The sequence below is a fragment of the Lepisosteus platostomus genome, chromosome 13, assembly GCF_059453375.1.
Source record: "Lepisosteus platostomus isolate fLepPlt1 chromosome 13, fLepPlt1.hap1, whole genome shotgun sequence".
In the NCBI taxonomy this organism is placed as follows: domain Eukaryota; kingdom Metazoa; phylum Chordata; class Actinopteri; order Semionotiformes; family Lepisosteidae; genus Lepisosteus; species Lepisosteus platostomus.
Window position 1 is genome coordinate 2,453,338 of NC_142623.1, and position 18,295 is coordinate 2,471,632.

The 18,295-nt window shown below is 44.5% G+C and overlaps 2 protein-coding genes and 1 non-coding gene across 6 annotated transcripts; 1 reads left to right on the forward strand and 2 right to left on the reverse strand.

Moving 5' to 3' along the window:
- Positions 1-302: 302 nt before the first annotated feature.
- On the reverse strand, positions 303-8,754 carry gale (UDP-galactose-4-epimerase). 3 transcript variants are annotated; one of them, XM_088602502.1, is made up of 12 exons: positions 8,543-8,754; positions 7,426-7,533; positions 5,907-6,036; positions 5,400-5,515; positions 4,831-4,944; positions 4,353-4,529; positions 3,676-3,789; positions 3,184-3,250; positions 2,745-2,830; positions 2,329-2,406; positions 1,313-1,427; positions 303-716 (listed from the first exon to the last, which is right to left on the reverse strand). In XM_088602502.1, exons 3-12 carry the CDS (start codon positions 6,025-6,027, stop codon positions 652-654), a joined length of 1,053 nt encoding a protein of 350 aa, XP_088458628.1. In that variant the 5' UTR covers positions 6,028-6,036; positions 7,426-7,533; positions 8,543-8,754; the 3' UTR covers positions 303-651. The 3 variants fall into 3 exon arrangements, with proteins under 3 accessions (XP_088458628.1, XP_088458629.1, XP_088458627.1); XM_088602503.1 differs by having other exon boundaries at positions 5,400-5,512; positions 5,907-6,076; XM_088602501.1 differs by having other exon boundaries at positions 5,907-6,076.
- A 551-nt stretch (positions 8,755-9,305) lies between these two features.
- On the reverse strand, positions 9,306-17,709 carry hmgcl (3-hydroxy-3-methylglutaryl-CoA lyase). 2 transcript variants are annotated; one of them, XM_088602505.1, is made up of 9 exons: positions 17,544-17,709; positions 14,879-14,962; positions 14,326-14,433; positions 13,823-13,918; positions 13,167-13,315; positions 12,691-12,754; positions 12,090-12,278; positions 11,356-11,481; positions 9,306-11,123 (listed from the first exon to the last, which is right to left on the reverse strand). In XM_088602505.1, the coding sequence occupies exons 1-9, from the start codon at positions 17,562-17,564 to the stop codon at positions 11,022-11,024; spliced, it is 939 nt and encodes a 312-aa protein (XP_088458631.1). In that variant the 5' UTR covers positions 17,565-17,709; the 3' UTR covers positions 9,306-11,021. The 2 variants fall into 2 exon arrangements, with proteins under 2 accessions (XP_088458631.1, XP_088458630.1); XM_088602504.1 differs by lacking the exon at positions 17,544-17,709 and adding an exon at positions 16,777-16,934.
- Positions 17,710-17,942: 233 nt separating this feature from the next.
- On the forward strand, positions 17,943-18,014 carry trnad-guc (transfer RNA aspartic acid (anticodon GUC)). Its single transcript has one exon. It is a non-coding gene; the product is annotated as a tRNA-Asp (tRNA).
- The last annotated feature ends 281 nt before the right edge of the window (positions 18,015-18,295 follow it).

Below are 18,295 nucleotides of genomic sequence, written 5' to 3' on the forward strand. Positions count from 1 at the left end.
AATCAGATGGATGGGAATTTGGCAGAAACCGATGTTATGAAGCCCTGCTGTAGACATCAATGACTACAGCCCCTAGGTTGTTTATCAATACTGAGAGAGCAGCACCTATTCCAGTTCTACTTTGCTGCCATCTCATGGCCTGTGCATGAAACTGAACTGTTGTCTAAGGCTAGGCACTCCCAGTCTGTATAGGGAAGGAATGGGCACTGGCTCTACTATTCAGTCTGGGAATATTAGCCATATATAATATATTATTAACTTTACACCCACACACCAGAGGTTTCCAAGAATTACTATGAGCATTTAGTACATAAACTTTAATTTAGAAAATGAGACCATTTATGTCTAATTCACCTTGTGGTCATAAGGATGCAATCAGTAGTGCAGTAAGTCAAGTCCTGCTTGTTTACAGGCGCAAAAATGATTTTTTGTAAGGAGACTATGTCATAGCAGCCAAGCAGTTGCTTTAAATATAGCTGAAAACAAGATAAAAATGTGTTTTCTTATCAAGGATTTCAAGTTCATAGATTTATAAAATTAGAAACTGATTGATTAGTCTTTGTCCCTTGTTGTATTCTGAGAGCTCTCAGCTATTGTTCCCTGTGGGCATCCTGATTGGCTGTTGATGAGGTCAGAAGTGAGGTCCCAGGGTTAGGATTCTGCACCTTGGCTGAAGCCAGTTGGATTCTGGGATTGCCAGCGCCACAAGTCCTCACCTAGAGAGAGAGAGATGGGGGGAGAAAAAAGATTTTCTTTGTCAGTCTTTGCCAGCAGGACAGTCCTCCCAACTCTCACTATTCAACTACCCAGAAACATGCCTCACACTTCCACTGAACACTTTCGGTTCACACCTTTGTTTGCCCTGAGTGCCATAACAACGTAGAGATACACAGTTCACACCACACACGGACCTTACTTTCCCGAAGTGATATATTTGCAGAAATGCATTCATATTGAATTTGCCACAAAAAAGCAAGTGTCACATCAGTGCTTTCTGAGAGGAGGAGGTCAAAACTTTTACTGGCTGTATGAAAAACACAGCATTCTGATCTGTGCTACTCCCTTCAGTTTTGCACACATTTCAGACTTCTATAAAAGACAGTTAAACTGTCTTAAACTGCTAGAATTCTGGCTCAACCAGCTAGAGGTACAAAGGTCAAAACAGTGAGCCATGTTAAAAGAGAAAACCGCTGCTGATCCTGACTGTTTAAAAAAAAATGGGCCTGATTCAATCTGGAACCAGCTACGGTTCATGCAACCGCAGAGCACGGACACAGCCTCCTCGGGGGACACAGAGCCCAGATATACTCACACATCTTCTCCAGCCCGAAGCTGGCTTTCCAGCCTAGCTCTTTCTCCGCCAGCTGGGGGTCGGCGTAACACGAGGCGATGTCGCCATTACGCCTCGGGGCAATCTTGTACTGGATCTGCCACAGACATGCAGACATCACCATAACACAACCGCAGCAGCAGGCCGCCTCAGAGATGTTTGCTTTGGAAGGTGACACAGCTCGTTCGATCACCACAACACTGCACATAAAATGCCGCAAGGCCTCTTCTGTCACCATATACCAAGCTCATTCCTCTACATATCTGTATACCTAGAAATATGCTCAGCACAGCATACAATTATAGGTTTCCTTTGAAACATCCTGTTTAGGTCACATGAGAGCAGTTGGTTACTATATTATTATTTTTGTTTTAATGACACTTGGTATACATTTTGCTGTAAAATGTTTTCCGATGGCTACCCAAAGCCAATCCCAGAGAATATGGTGCAAAGTAGGGCAATACGCACAATACGCACAAAGTAGGGTGCACACTGGCACAATTCAAAGACATCTAGTCAGCATGTCTTTGCGAGATGGGAAGAAAACCTCCTACAACCCACATGATCATGGGGAACACACAAGCTCTACAGAAAACACATGAGCTCCAGCTTCAGCTTTTATAATAAAGTCAATTGAGTGATGTCCATGAATCTGTATCTTTACTCCAGTGACATTAAGCAGGACATAATTCCAGCATTTTAGTTTTATCTAACAGTAGCCAAGCTAATCTGCTGGCATGAAATCGCAGGTTTCATATTGATACCTGGGTTTGACTGAAAAAAAAGCCTCCTCTGCTACGGATATATGATACAAAGTTTCTCTTGACTCCACTTAAGGTCCATGCAATTCAGTTTTGTTTTAATAATGAAGCCATCAAGGTTTCTATCTCGGGAACTGAAAGATCCTAGCAGCTTATCACAGTGTAGTATGACCACCTACTACAGCATGTGCAGTCATGCTGGTGCAAAACATAACCAGTAGGGGGAGACAGACTCACCTCTCTCCCTGATGCTTTCTCCATGGCTTTCACCATTTGCAGCACAGAGTAGCCTGTGCCAGTGCCCAGGTTATAAATCTGCAGACAGAGAAGAACAGAACATCCACATCTCCCTGTGTCTGATAACAAAACATCTACAGAGTGTAAGGGAGAAGGTGGACTGGAGGACTGCAGGAGAAAGAAATCTACGAACTCAATGTGCAGAGTCGGAGAAACGGCAGACAAGAACGCAGCATGCAGATAATGGTAATTAACCAGCAGAGTAGAGGAGAGAAATAACTGGGGTGGTGAGATAAAGAATGAAAACCAGCTCAACTGAGGTACAGGAGGCAGAGGTGTCATGAGGTATCCTGCAGAAGGGAGGGTGAGCAAGTGGAGAACAGAAGTGAACACAGCAGACTGGCACGGGTCAGTACCTTACAGCCGCAGTTCTCCTTGAGTTTCCGGAGAGCAGCAATGTGGCCCTTTGCCAGGTCCACAACGTGAATGTAATCTCTCACCCCTGGACAAGAAGAGAGAGGGGGAGAATGTAATAATGATTAGGTCATAAAGTTGAGTATTACATAACCATGCCTTGAGCAAAGCAATGGAGCTGCAAGACAAAGCACATGGCCTCCTCCCATTGTGTGTTAATGTGAGTGTCCATCTCGCTGCCAGGAGAGGAAGGGCTGAAAGGTACAGTGGTTCAGCTTTGTATGCCTCCAGCCTTGCCACATGCATGACTCTTGGACTGTTGCATCCCAACACTGATGCAAATAGGCATCAGGTTGCAGAGAGGAGGTTTGTTGGTTGAGATACAGGACATTGTACTACACAGTGGAAGGACTTGTCCAGCACAAGAGGACAGATCCCTACCTGTGCCGTCGGGTGTGCTGTAGTCATTCCCAAACACATTCAGGTGCTCTCGTCGTCCGATCGCCACCTGAGAGAAAAGAGCATCATGGGTGGCGAAACCTGGGAGTCAGTTCGCAGCACGTTGGCTACATATTGCGAAGGATAAACTCTGAACTGGTGCAGCTGCTGACAAGTAAAAAAGCTGTACTGAAACTACAAGCCATGAAGTTCAATACATTAAAAAATTTGGAAAATGAAACCACAAACTTTTGAGAGTGATGGCGATGCTCCATATGGGTTTTAGTCATCTTATTTCCATTATTAAATTCGTTTCTTATAAATCTTTTTAATCGTGTTTCAATACATGAAAATCATAAGATATCTTAAAACATTTAAAAAAACCAGGAGAGTTAGTGCATTCAGACACTCCCTATTTTCTGCTGTGCTGTATGTAAGAGTTATATGGATACTGTGTGTGTGTGATTGGCAGGTGACAATAAGACTACTAGTTACCTGGGCAACATAGGGCAGAAGGTTGTTGGGAATGCCCTGGGGGTCCTCTCCAATCTGTCCTGAGCTGTGAGCCCCAATGGGGTTGAAATAACGCAGGAGAACTGCATTCCAGTCCTGTCGGAGTGACCCACAACACAGAAGCACTGAGCACACTGGCACCACAGCTCTGTTAATACTGAACACACAACTCACACAGCACAGCACTGAGACACCAATGAGGACTATAAAAATACTGCTCACAGCACCAATACCTTGAGATTCTGACAACAGTACTGAAACACACTGTTCAAACTATGGTATGTTCTTACCAATATGAAAGTTTACCATTGTAGATTTGGTCAGTATCTTTTAGTGTGACCATGATTTATTTATATTGTATTATTTTTTACTCTGCTATATTTTCCCAGGGCTTGTGTCACACTTCCTCATAGCAGTCTATGTTTTATCCATCATTTCACTGTGCTTCCCTATACGTGCGACGGAATATTTCAGAATTGTTATGATCTGCTCTACTTGTTTTAGTGCACACAGACCATTAAACCCACTATTCAGACACTATTAATCCACTCCAGCAAAAGACACCGGGAACACACCCTACCTCTCACTTCTCTGCTTGAAGGCACTGATCGCAGTGCTCAGTAAAAACTGATACAGGCCGAGTACTATTCATCCTTTACCTTCTCGGCCTCGCACTGGTCCTTGATCATCTCCTCGATGAAGTACTTGGTCTTCCCGTAGGGGTTGGTGCAGCCCCCTGCGGGGTGGCTCTCATCGATGGGCAGCCGCTGGGGGTCTCCGTACACCGTGGCCGAACTGCTGAACACAATGTTGTGCACGCCATGAGCCTGCATCGTCTAGCAGGGACAGACAGAACACAACGAATCAGAATAACGTCGAAGACAGACAGACGCTAATCCTACATCTCCTAAGAAACAATAATACAGACAAAGCATGTTACGTCTAGAATTTCAAAGGACGCACAATTAGCACGTTATGTTGAATTTGCATTGCCTAAATCAGAGAGACAACATTCTGAGCCTGTATTACTGATGGCACGCCTCTTTCTAGTGCTCTTCTGTGCTGCACTGCCGTTTAATGAATCCATTCTGAGTGTCTGTCCATCCCCGTGTTGGAGGGCTGTGATCCCAGACTGACCTCGAGCAGGTTGATGGTTCCAGTCAGGTTGACCCGGTAGTACCGCAGAGGTTGCTCCACTGACTCCCCAACTGCCTTCAGACCCGCAAAGTGTATCACAGCTGTGAACCGGTGCTGGACAGACAGAAGGAGGTGTGAGCACAGTGGCAAAAGACTGGGCCACAGGCAGATGCAACACGGGGCGCACAGAAGGAAAAGGACATTTTAAAATTCAGCTGAAGAAACAGAAGGTGCAGAATATTGATAGTCATTAGAGGATCAATTATACACAAAAGTAGAAAAACTTAAAATTGTTAACCAACAAAACGACTGTCAAGACCTACCCCCTTCCTGTCACAAGTGCTGCAATCGTAGCAAAATACTGATGTCACATACGAGTGAGAAATCGGGTCAGAACATGGCATTGCTAAAAACCTAAGATTCCAGAAAATCAGAAAGAAAGAGCGACAAGAACTGTACACAAATTACAGTAAACAAACATGCAGACAGAAAAAGCCAAGACAGCGTAAGCAACCTAGACAAACTGGAGCCATTCACAGTCAGACAGATGACGGCATCGATCCTCATACCTTCCTGAAGACCTCCTCCAGCCCGGCCCGGTCCAGTAGGTCCAGCTCATGGAATTCGATTGGAGTGTCCAGGATCTTCTCAATCCTGCGCAGGCTTTCCGGAACACCCCCCTCTCCTCCACAAACAGGACCACAGGATGGATATCAGGAACCGCAACTCTCAAAATACAACCTCCGTTCTGTCTTATATGCAAAATGATATTACGGATGCCAGGATAATGAAAGTATGTTTCTCATCTTAAAAAAACGTTTAACCCGTATAGAAAGGAAATGCATTTTGATGACTTCTGCTGTTTTGAGATGTCAAGGGAGCATATTGGAAATGACGTTAGTCTGTGCATACCTACAAAGCACAGCACGTTAATATTGACCCAGAAAGCAAATGAGGATTGTGAACGGCAGACAAAAAGGTCAATGTGGATTGGGAGCAACAGATGTCTCAGCAGTTCCACTGGCAAAGCAGCCCTTTGGCAAAGCTATGGATGGTCAGTCGGATTAGGGCATTACCTCGGATGGTGTTGCTGAAGTTGTCGATGACTACAGGGCAGAAACCTGCTTCAATCAGCTCCACCACGCAGTGGCTGCCAATATACCCTCCTCCACCAGTCACCAGCACCTTCTCTCCCATCCCGACTGTCTGCCACACCAGCCCTTGAGCTTTATAGAGACGACACCTCCTTGGGGAAGAAGACAGTAAAGCACTTTACACAGTCATGTTAATGTCAGGTGAAAAATGTTAGCAGACTTTTTGCTCCCAGTCTCCACATTTTGAGAGCTCAGCAGGCCTGTTTCGCACTGTTCATTGTCATCACCACATGGATCCATCGCCGATTCACGGCCAGTTTAAAAAACAGGCTCAAGTGCACGAAAAAGGTTTAACAAATAAAATAAAATCAGCCAAGTCTTGCAGCAATGACAATCCAGGCTGGACAAAATGTCTTAATGTACTGTTTACCAACCAATATCGACACAGAATACAGATAATCGTTATTTGAAATCAGTTTTAAATATATAACCCCATCTGGCATTTTGAAGTGGAAACAGAAGGGGGGGTGTGAAAAAAAGCAGAACCATTGCAGGAGGGAGAAAAGAAAGAGACCCTTTACTGCCCCAACACAAAGGGGGCTGTGTTCACGGCGGGGGCGTCAGTATCCCCAGGAACGCGGTGGGACGTGGAGCCTGGAGTGGGCGTGTGTGTGTGTGGAAATAGAGATGGCAGCCTGCAGGGGTGTGCATGAGGTATTCTGGGAAGAAATCCTCCGGGATTAAACTTCGTTCAGGTTCTGTGCACAGTACAGCCTGGACATGGCTCCCGGAAACCACATGCAAACACCGAGTCAGCAGCAGCACTGAGAGGCATTTGTCAGCAAAAAAAACAAACACAACTTGTGCAATCTATAGAACACACACTTAGTAAAAGCCAGCGTCCTGTTAAAGTCTGTCCACAGTATTACACAAGGCAGGCTTTCAGATGAGACTGCAAACAAAGTCTGAGTGTTGAATGGTGACTTCAGCCTAAATTACACATCATTTTGAGGACTTATTGTGAACTATGGACACTGTTTTTTTATATATGCTTTTGGTATCTATAAACTCCTTTGCCTGCCATTCAAATCCCTTAGTACCTAATGTCTAATTTAACAGAAAAAAGGGGGAAAAAAAAGAGTAAACCCCTCCCTTTGTTCAAGTGTCCCACAGTCAATACACATCACAGTAGAGTAAACATGGGTCTCTTTCCCACACCCTTAAATGAGCCTTCTGATTGGATCAGGGGAAAGACACAAGCCTGGGGGATTCTGGGAGAAGGAAAGTGGCCTCCTGACTTGCTGTCAGGGATTGACAAGGAGTGCCAGAGACGTCGCACAGTCCAGAGTGACACCACCCTGCTTACACGTCTGCTTTCTACGTCATGTCTCCCCAAGCCCGTCCCCCCCAGGTAAGCTCATTAAAGGTGGTAGATTTAATTAGCCTGTAGAAATGTTGTCCCTTTGGTTTGCATTGATCTTTAATGAATTAATCAAATTACCAGATTCAGTATATGTAAAACCCTGAAGAAGGCTCCACGGCAGAAACGTAGTGTTTTCTTTCTTCTCTTTTCAGCATGGAATAAACCTATTACTTGTTCCTCTTCTCTCTGTAATACAGCAAACAGCTTTTACCACTAAGAATCCCAGGTGAATGGCTGTGTGCTAATGTGAATGAAGAGGCTGTGAATGAGCCTTTGTCACATGAGATCATTCAACAGAGAACAGTGCCTTGCTCCTTCTTCCCTGTGTCCTAGATGGGAAAAGGTACAACATAATGTACCAAAGCCTCACAATTTATATTAGTGCCACAAACCACTGGATACAATTCTAGTAGATCTCTAAGATAAACAAACCTCCTTCATGGCCACCACATGATTTTCAGAAAAAGCTTTAATCATGTTTATTTTTTAAAGAATTGTAAGTAGCAAGTCACTTAATATTTGGTTTCTTAACAGGCTTATGGGATAGTAATTATATTGTTCATAAAATCAGTTTATGGGCAGTTAAAAGAAAAAAAAGTTTTGAGAAAATAAAACTATCCTGATGACTTAAAAGGCGTCTGGGTCATATTAGTTCTAAAATAAGAGATCGTTAATGAAAGATTGAGAACTCTCGTATCTGTTTACGAAAGATTCAATAAATGATCGATCGAGCTGATTCCAACTTGGTTTGATAAAAATCGATTACACTCGATGTTTGCAATTCGTCACACGAATCAGAAAAGTAGCTGAAGTTTCCACAACTTCTCGATTAGCTGTTCGAAACGTGTCGATTATTTCAGTGAACTGAAAGCGACAATAAGGCGACCATTGACTGCTCAGATGCCACTCAATTAATAAAATCACGAACAAAAAATGCACTGTATCTTTTGAAAATCAGCTACAATAACTGTATATTTAACACGGGATGAATAACCAGAAACATAAAATAAGAGCAAAGGTGAATAATCCTTTCCATCCTCGTTGAGCTTTCCACAGAAACATATTGTTTCAAACATCTGTATCCATCATCCAAAGATTTAATTGGCGTTAAAAGCTATTTTATTCACATGACATAGAAGAGAAAATCCATTCATTTAATTGGAAATGCATTTCCATTTTAACGCGCAATACTTACGTTTTACTTCAATCTCCGGTTATCGTCCGTCTTTCAGGTAACAGTGTGTCTCCGTCCCACCGCAGCTGGCGAACGATGCGTTCGTTTAAAAGGAACACAGGAAAAGGAGCAATAACCTTCACTTTAAAATCGTATTTGAAGCTTTGAATATACCTGCTTCTTTAAGAACCTATATTTCTACTTCCTGTTCGACTGAGACGTGGAAGGAGGCGGAGGTCTGGATGTTGTCACGGGACTCCAAAGTCTCATTACTATTGGTCGAAACTGTTTTGACGTCACGTCCAAGGAAGCCTCCATGGTAACCGCGCCCTTGACGACGTGTATTTCCAAGCTTCCGGGTTTGTTCTTAAACTTAGTACTGTGTATACCCGTCAATCTGCTTTTAGTGGTTTCATTTACAGTATAAGCATTGATTGGTCTGGCACATTCATAACGTCACCCCACCCCAATTTTTTAAGCCAAGTGAAAACATAAATAACATGATTGTTTAGCAATTACAATACGTTTTGCCAAACAATTCACTGGAAAAAAACTTTTTTTAAAAGCTGAAATAATAATTACCTTACCGATCTTTTCTGCACGATTCAATAGATTGTGTACTTGATTAACAGAATTAACAATATTGCCTGGCGATGGAATCCCAAATCTTCTATTTTTTCATTAGCATTGCCGTGCAGGACTTTATACTATTTAAAATTGTCCCTCTGTCATCAGCACATCAAAATCAACAGATTGCACAAAAAGCGACAACTGACAATCAAACTCGAGATTAATTATTATAATATTTTAATCATGGTTAAAAATCAATAAATAAATGTAAAGAAAACTCTGTATACACATACATGAGAGTGCTGAGAGCAGACAAACTCATTCCCTTTTGCACTACGCTGTGGGACATACAGGATGGCACATGATACACATTACACAGAAAACAAGAAAATTCAACTGGAATCGCCCATTTCAGAAGATCAAATATTCCCAGTATGGGCCGTGGTAACCCAGAGCCTGTCCCTGAAGAACAGGGTTCAAATTAGGAGGAACGCTGGACTGGATGCCAATTCCTTGCTGGGCAAATGCACACCAGCAGACAGGGACCAGTTAACCAAGCCATTGTCTCTGGAAGGTGGGAGAAGCTGGCAGAAGAAGAACATGCAGATTCCAGACAGAAGGCAGTCCTGCTGAATCGAACCCTGAAACTAGAGAGCCATGAGACAGCTGCTTGAGCGACCAGACTACACACGCCCTTTTGAACCACAGAGAAAAACGCACTTCGATACGTATCACGTCCAAAAAATATTACATTGTTACTGAATTACATCAGGCGTAAAAAAGCAAGCACTTCATGGACGGTTTAAGCCACTCTGATTTAAAAAGATCAAAGCCCAGGGTACAGAGTTCCTCCATTTATCGGGGCTTTCATTTAAAGAAGCACAAAAGCTAAACTGCAGTACACCGACACACATACAGTACATTTGCAAGAGTAAGATCTGAGCTCTGGGAGGTTTGTCGGACCACGTCTGCATTTCAGACTTGACGGAACGACGCATAAAGTTTCAGATCACGACACGCGATTACTTTTCAATACGTGCTTCACACTGCAGCTCCAGTCCCTGGTGATTCTGTTGGGACCATTTGTAGCAACTGCTGTCTTTTAGTGTCGAAACAACAGGTAAGGTTAATCACTTACATTCTCAAGAGGACATCTTACCTGTGGTTTGTGCCCAGACATCTACAAAGAAAACTGAGTTTCACATACCATTTAGTGAACCTAACCTTTAGTGAGTCCTGTTTTACTTATTTTTTTCTGCCACATGAATACTGTAAATTTACGTTATCTTCATTTCGGCACAATAGTGCTTTCTGCTTGGTTTTACAGACGCTGAGATCCCACCAGATTTCATTCAGTAGTTCGGTATTTGGGGGGACCTGTTGATCTCAGAACCAATCAGATATTCAGCAGCTCACAGCTCCTGAAAGTCACTGGAAGGGGTGCCGACTGTGGACACACCTGAGGGACAGCCTCAGCCCTAAAGTCCCACACACTAGCGAGCTGCTCCCACATGGATACGCCAAGATTGTTATACCTCACCTGAAAGTTTAAGAAAGGCCATGTTCAAAATAATACCATTTAAATCGATCATGTCTCATTAACCTTGATAATAGAGTAGCATTTAATGCCATTCTAAAACCTTCCGTCAAAGACGTGTGAAAACCCTGCTGGATTTCATCCATGTGCTGCAAAATTCAAAACTAAAGGGCCGTATATAGAAGACTATTCCAATAGTCCATGTGAGCACATTGTCCTGTCAGACCTGGGGGGATAAAACAATCTACAGCAGATAAGGGGTGAGGAATTCAGAACTGAGGCTGCCCATGTAAAGGACGAGGTTCTGAAAGCTGTTCCAAGGCTGGGTGTAGAGGTGCGAAGAGTCCTCTCTAACTCAAACAGCGCCCCCTGGCGGCATGGGGGAGATGAGGTTCACAATTTGCACAAGGCCTGTGCCACTTTGGAGCTGGTCCTGCGGTTGAGAGAGCGACAGATGAAGGCCCCAGCATCCATCAGCTTTTGCAGGTCCACCCCCTGTCAAAGAGAAAGTGAGTCATAGGAGTGGGATACTCAAGGGAAGAGACAGGTGCAACTCGGGAGAGTGCAATTTCCAGTGAAGTCAGACTAACTGTTGCCGACTTCAACAGCTCACAGCCCCACAGTTATGAAGTTCTCTCAACATGCTTCGTAACCGACTCCCTGCCTGCGTGTTCATTTTAATCGGCGTGCACAAAGAGGAGGGAGAACGAGGGCGCGCCGGACTCACCGTCTGGATCCCCAGGCCATGGAGCATGTAGACAACATCCTCTGTGGCCACGTTCCCGGAGGCCCCCTGAGCGTACGGACAGCCCCCCAGCCCAGCCACCGACGAGTCCACCACACTCACTCCCATCTAGAGGACAGGGGCAGGGTCACGGTCACAGCGGACATGGGCAGACACAGTGCTTCCACAGACACTGACACTCGTCACAACGAAATAATCACCACGGAACAACTGCAAATGGCACAGGCTTGAGAGTTTAAAATGCAGCAAACAATCTGGAACAGAGGTGATGGACCTGGGTACTTCCTGATTTACTGATTCAGTCATTAGTCTTATTCTTACTCGACTTGTTCGACAAGTGACTGGCAATTTAGGGACAGCAATCAAACCTGTTGGGACTGTGGCCCCACAGTTTCAATTGTGACATGGAATGAATGTGAAAACCACCTAGTTAGGAATTACATATCATCCGTCTGCTTGTAGGTGAGGTGACTTGGGTCATCTGCAGCCAATTAGATGAACCAGCATATCAAGACAACTTTGAAAGCAGCAGCGCGTAACCGGTTCGCTCTTCAGCAATTCCTTTACTGAGGGCGAGGCACAGTTTTACATTTTTGCCAGACAGGTTTTGAGCCACCTTTTGTTCAGCACACACACCCACTTTCTACACAGCATCATGGGCCACCACAGCCAGCTCGAGAGGCGGCGCGGTGCATTCTGTTCGATTTCTTGCCGACCTGCAGCGCGACGAGGATGTTGGCGAGAGCTTGGCCGTAGGTGTCGTGGCAGTGCACAGCCAAGGCGTCGACGGGCACCTCTTTGGTCACCGCGCACAGCATCTCCCGCATGCTGCCAGGCGTGCCCACGCCGATAGTGTCACCCAGAGAGATCTCATAGCAGCCCATGGAGTACATCCTCTTGGCCACCTGCGCACAGGAGAGAAAACCGCATCGGTAAGCCTACACACACACAAAAAAAAACAACACTGAACGTCTGAACCAAACACCTTGCTGTGTGATGGTCCAACCTCACTCCTGGAGAGCCAGAAGACAGTCCGCACATTTTTCACCCCAACTTATCTCTTCATGGACTAGATCAGTGCAGTACTGGCTTAATGGATGACACATTCCTGCTGTAGATGAAACAACTATCAAACTCCACCATGCAGCCACTCCTATAACCTCATAGCCTCCTTGGCTATAAATTGGCACTCATTTTTCACCACTACACCAAACAACAAGAACAGACCAAACGCTTCAAGGAAGTAAAATTGAATTGAAGGGGTCCTTGAGTTTGTCTTTATCACTGCTGCGTCAGACACAATCGCCAAGCACTTACCTGAGCTACTTTCTCAGGGCTGACCTTCCCTTCATAGGGGCAGCCGAGCACACAGGACACATACCTGTGGGAAAGACATGCACACCATCAAGCTATACCGGCACAGGCTGGAAATAACAAACGCTGATAGCGCACAGATCGTTTTTAAGGAACACACGTGGAACAGTACCCTCCACGTTCATTAGAAATTTAACAAACTGTGCATACCACTGAAAGGCCAAGAAGAGAACTGCAGTACAAGACACATTCCCCCCTCATCCATCTTCAGCGTGGTGTAACCACGATCAGTTTGGTGTGAACAACAAGTAGTAGAAAGTGCAAAAAATTAAAGCATTTCAGCTGATAACATTGCTTCGGCAAATACAATGGTGAAGACAAGACTCTTCTGAACTGCAGTCTTCAAAAACCACCTCTGAGTGCCTTTACTCTCAAAGGAGCAGAACTTATCTGGGTCCTTTTCGATTTCACACACTTACCCCCTGACCAGCACCCCAGCCTCTTGCGCCGCCGTTGTGACCTCCTCAAAGCGCTGCAGGCTCTCCTCAATGGAGCAGTTGATGTTTTTTTTGCTGAAGAGCTCTGAGGCGGCACCGAAAATGGCCACCTCTCTGGCATCTGCCTTTACCTGTGGGGCAGCACAGACAGCACGACAAAGATCAGAGGATGGGAAAGGAAGACAACACATGCCTCTCCTCTGGCAGCATCTGCCTCACCTGACACACAGGGAATACAGGACCGGTGACAAGCCCGTCTAGCTCAATGTTAATGTTAATTAAAATGGTTAATGCTTTTTTAAGCCGGAGCAATTCAAATCTCTAAACATTTACACAGCTGGACATTTCAAAAGAGCAATGGGGGTGAAGTACCTTCCTCGGGGGTACAACAGCAACAGCTGGGATCTGAGCCCATGACCTTCCAGTAGTGGACCAAGAAACCTAGCTGATACACCACACATACGTATCTTCTGAACTTTGAAATCGCACTGTTGAGAGTGTATATGGACGGGGAAGAGGCCAAGGGTCAAACGTTCAGCCCAGACACAAAGCATGAGACACAAAGGGCCGACGCGTGACGGCAGGGGGTACGCAGAGCGAGTGCTCAGCCTTAAAGGAAGAGGAGGTCCTGGACTCACGGCAGCTTGGAAGCCCTTGAGGTTGGGGGCGAGGACAGGGTAACTAACTCCCGGGTGCTTGCGGATACCCTGCATGACCTCCATCTGGTCAGCCATCTGTGAACAAGAAGCGAAGAAGAAAGAGAGCGAAACAGAGAAAGGTCAGAAGGTTATAAGGCAGGTAACCGCTCTGCACAGGAAAGCCCAGAAAACTGTGGCAATGCTAGAGAAACACCTAAGCTGAACGTCTTTCTTCAGTTTTGCCTAATTCTGGAAGGTTTATTTATGTAGTGTTACAAAACAGAAAAAGCAGCGGCTCCTCATTAGAAAACTGGAGCAGCAGTTGAATCTGCTAAATCTAAATTTAGATTTGAATATGTGTGGTGGAACAATACCCTTTCAGATATAATTACTAAACAACCTTCGCCAAGTTTCAAGAACACGTTCTCCCACTATGTTCTTTCGTATAAATGCTCAGGTAAAGAGCTAAAGGGATTCTCGGTGCACGAACAGAAGTTCTTTACCTGAGGGACCCACTTCGGGGAGACAAAGCTAGTTGCCTCAATGACAGGAAGACCCGCCTCTGAAAGCATGTCAATCAGCCGTATCTTCACCTCAGCAGGGACAATGGTCTAGCAGAAACAGGGCAGGCAAACCAATCAAGGATGTTTTTGTCAGTTCACCTCTTGCACTCTTGAGCTGAAGCGCAGAAATTATTAGAAGCTGGACGGTGATGCTATCTTAACTACTGTAATAAAGTTGAGGCATGTTTGGCATTGGCAATACCCAAATGAAACACAAAATGAAACAATCTTCATTCATGCACAAAAACCCATTGCTGCCACCTGTATCTCGGTGTATTCAAATGAAGCATTAAGATATTATAAAAAATCATAGGGTAAGAAACAGCTTTGGTTTTATTCCTAGAGCAACCACCTTCTTCTACCAATAAATATAAAGGTAAAATCAAACACTCAAACAGACTGAAACAGATTACTTCTTATAACAACTTATAAGTAAAAGTATCCAGACAGGAAGCCAAGGTTCAGACTGCTGAATGCTGCACGGTGGTGGTACCTTCTCATTCTGAAGCCCATCCCTGGGACCAACTTCCACAATCTTCACCCTCTCTGGGAGACACTTCACTGGGGAGACGCCAGCCTACAGGAGAGAGAGACACACACACACACGTGGAGATGATGGGAATTGATATTTCCTTGGGCAGTGCCAGCGCGTGTTCAGTAAAATTGTTTTCAGAACAGGGAAAAAACTTCAACGTCAAGATGAAAGATGGCTCCGACTGGGAGCTTCAGATTAGTGAGGCTGGGTGATACGAAGCCTGGTTAGTACAGCAGGTAAGAGACACCCTCTACTGCTAGGCCAACACCACCAGTTGCCAGAGCTTCACTGCCCTGTGATTGCAACTGAGCTCTCCTAACACACGCATAGGTCAGAAACAAGGGGAGGCCATTCAGTACACACAGAGCCCTAACTGACTCGTTAATTGATTCAAGGATCTTGAAAGAAGCCAGGACATTGGCTTCAATGACATGTTGGGTAGCTTGTTGCAGAGCCCACAACCCTTTGTGTGAAGACGTGTGTTCGCATTTCTTCTTCATTTTTCACTTGTGTCCCTTGGTTCGTCTTTTACTCCCGATTCCAAGGAGGTCCATAAAGGTTCCTGGGAGGATTCTGAATATGTGCATCGAGACCCATTTACTAGAAGCCTGAAGTATCGTTCCCAAGGTTTACGGCGACCCCAGTACATTATGATTCTACATTCCTCTTTGTACTTCGCTTGAGGGCACTGCTACAAAACGGCCTGATGCACAAGACAACTCACGTCATTGTCTCTGCTCTCCAGTCTAGAGGAGGTGTGGTGTTACAATAACAAAACAAACTTGCTGAGGAAGCTAACAGCTTAGCAATGAAATTAAAAGCAAAAGCTTCTCGTCACCAGATTCACGTGACCTTTGACCCGTGACCTCAGGTGGCTCCAGTCAGCTGTATAGGAGCTGTGGGAGCTCAGAAGCTGGTGATTTACTGAGAGACAGCACATTATCCCAATGTCACCGCTGAGGGGAAAGGCTTTGCTGAGCTGGGGTACCAGTTTCGTCAGGTCAGATAGCATTGCCCCAATTAGTTGAGGCTATATTTCTAATTATCAGAAAGTCTGATGCCATTATTACGTGAACAACACACCAATAACTGAAACTCTTCTCTTTTTCTAAACTGGGTCAAATACTTTCAGAAGATGCATAACAGGGCTGTCTCTGTTACTTCTTGTACTCTACTTGGAGACAAAAATTAAACTCCTTACGATTAGTGTGGAATTACAGAACACTGACATTCTAAACTTAACCAGCGGAGATTTAAAACCAAAAAAATATAACAACTGATTAATACGCGTACCTTACTAAGTGAAAAGTCGCAGAAAGAAAATTCCTGCAACACCATCAATATCATTTCCTTCCCAACCATAAGGACCTAAGCCTTTGGAGGCATCACGACAACTAGTTTTATTGTGTTTAATTATATTTCCCTCTGTTACTAATGTAAGCTCTACATAGTCAAACATATGTGTTTTATATTTCTGCAGTTATATCCAAAATGTCGATTGTACTTAAAAAAAAACTTAACAAAAGGGTGCCCTAGCCGTGAGCAGGTGAACAAAATCAACATCAGGAGACGGAACTAACTTATCCACTTGTTTGCTTTTGCTGTTTGCTCCGTACCGTTGGTGACATTTAATTCAGGACTTGCAGAAACTTATACATATAAAACTTCTCCGACATTTCACAGTGCAGCCTGCGTTGACATCACTGTTTTAATAACCATAATTCAGTTGATTATACATTTAACAAAAGTTTTTTTAAAAAAACTGCTATTGCAGCAGTACACTGCGCTAGATGCAGACAGCCTGCTTGATAGAAAAGAGGCAGACACATTTGGTCATCTGGCACAGACCAACTCACAGCCTTAGCTGCACTGACGAACGATCTCAAATCCCTAAACCGGAACCCCAAACCGGACGAGAAGGTCCCGCAGACACGCATCATCATCGCCGCCGCCATCTTGCTCCGCTGCAGGCCAGTGACGACACTGGCCCCGCCCACTGGCGCTGAAGAATAAGTGACAGCGCCCCGGCCAATCACATCACGAGCTCTGTTCTAAACAGCCAATCACGCAACTGAAACGAGTTCATCTTCTTGTTAAAGGGACCGCCGCTTATTTGAGCATAATGTCCCAATAATGCACAATATGCATCTGGTGTCTTTCAAAATAATACAAAAACGAACTAAATCTAAAATCTAAAAGTTCTGAAGCGGCGTAATGTTTTAAATTACCCAGACTTGCAAATCGTTAGCCAGATTAACGTACTTGTGAAACACACAGCAATAGCGAGTAATATTCGACTTATAATAAAAACTCATCTTGGCGTTGCTTCCCACAGGTTTTAGGTACAAATATCGACAAAGTGATAAGACTACCGGTGTCCATGTATTTTAAAACCCCTTATCAGACCAGAAAAAAAAAACAATTGTATCAAATTCAGTACAGCGTCAAATAAGTATTTAAGTATTTTTTTTTATATATATGGTACAGTCAGACATTACAGCAGCACCCAAAAAAGCAGTTACGTTTACATTCCATTTCTCACGGCAGAGCATTAAATCCCCAGCGCGTTAAATTCATTCAAAACGTAGCTACGACGCCGGAAGCTCTTTGATCTCCGTATTACCTGCGTGCAAATTGCTCCCATCTTCCGCAAACCATTATGTCCAACAGGTCACGAAGCACAAGCGGAGCTACGATTTATTTTATATATATATGTGTGTCGATAAAACTTGTTTTCCTCGAGCAGTGTGTCTCCCTTTTCCGAGTGCCTGCGGATAAACCCCGCCGGCCCCCGGAGACTCAAGCGGAGCGGATGCGAGCTGCAGCCCAGTGACACTTAGCGCCGCTGCTGCGCTGGTCCCGCATCGCCATCGGCCAGCGCTTGGGACCCCTGGAGCTGGGTGTTGCACATGTACATTATTCCACTGATCTAAACTTGACACTCACAGACGTGTACAGCGCTGTGGCAGCACGGCCCACGTCACGGTTAAGTGTGAGATTCAGGAGCCCTCTCTCACGCCAATCCTCGTTAGTATAGTGGTGAGTATCCCCGCCTGTCACGCGGGAGACCGGGGTTCGATTCCCCGACGGGGAGGCATGTTTATTTTCTTTTTTTTCCCTCCTAAAATATATATCCATTTTTATAAATTAACGTATTTGTCGAGTCCGAAAAATTATTTTGTTTTATTGTTGCACAACTTAACCTTAACTTTTCAAAGCCTCGAGGAAACCAGAATAAAAGATCTATTCACACTCACTTACAGTGTGGCTTAGGGTATGTTATCTTATAATATATACTCATAACATGATAATTAATAGTTAATAATTGCTTACACTTATAGCGCTTTACAGGTAATGGGGGACTCCCCTCCTTCA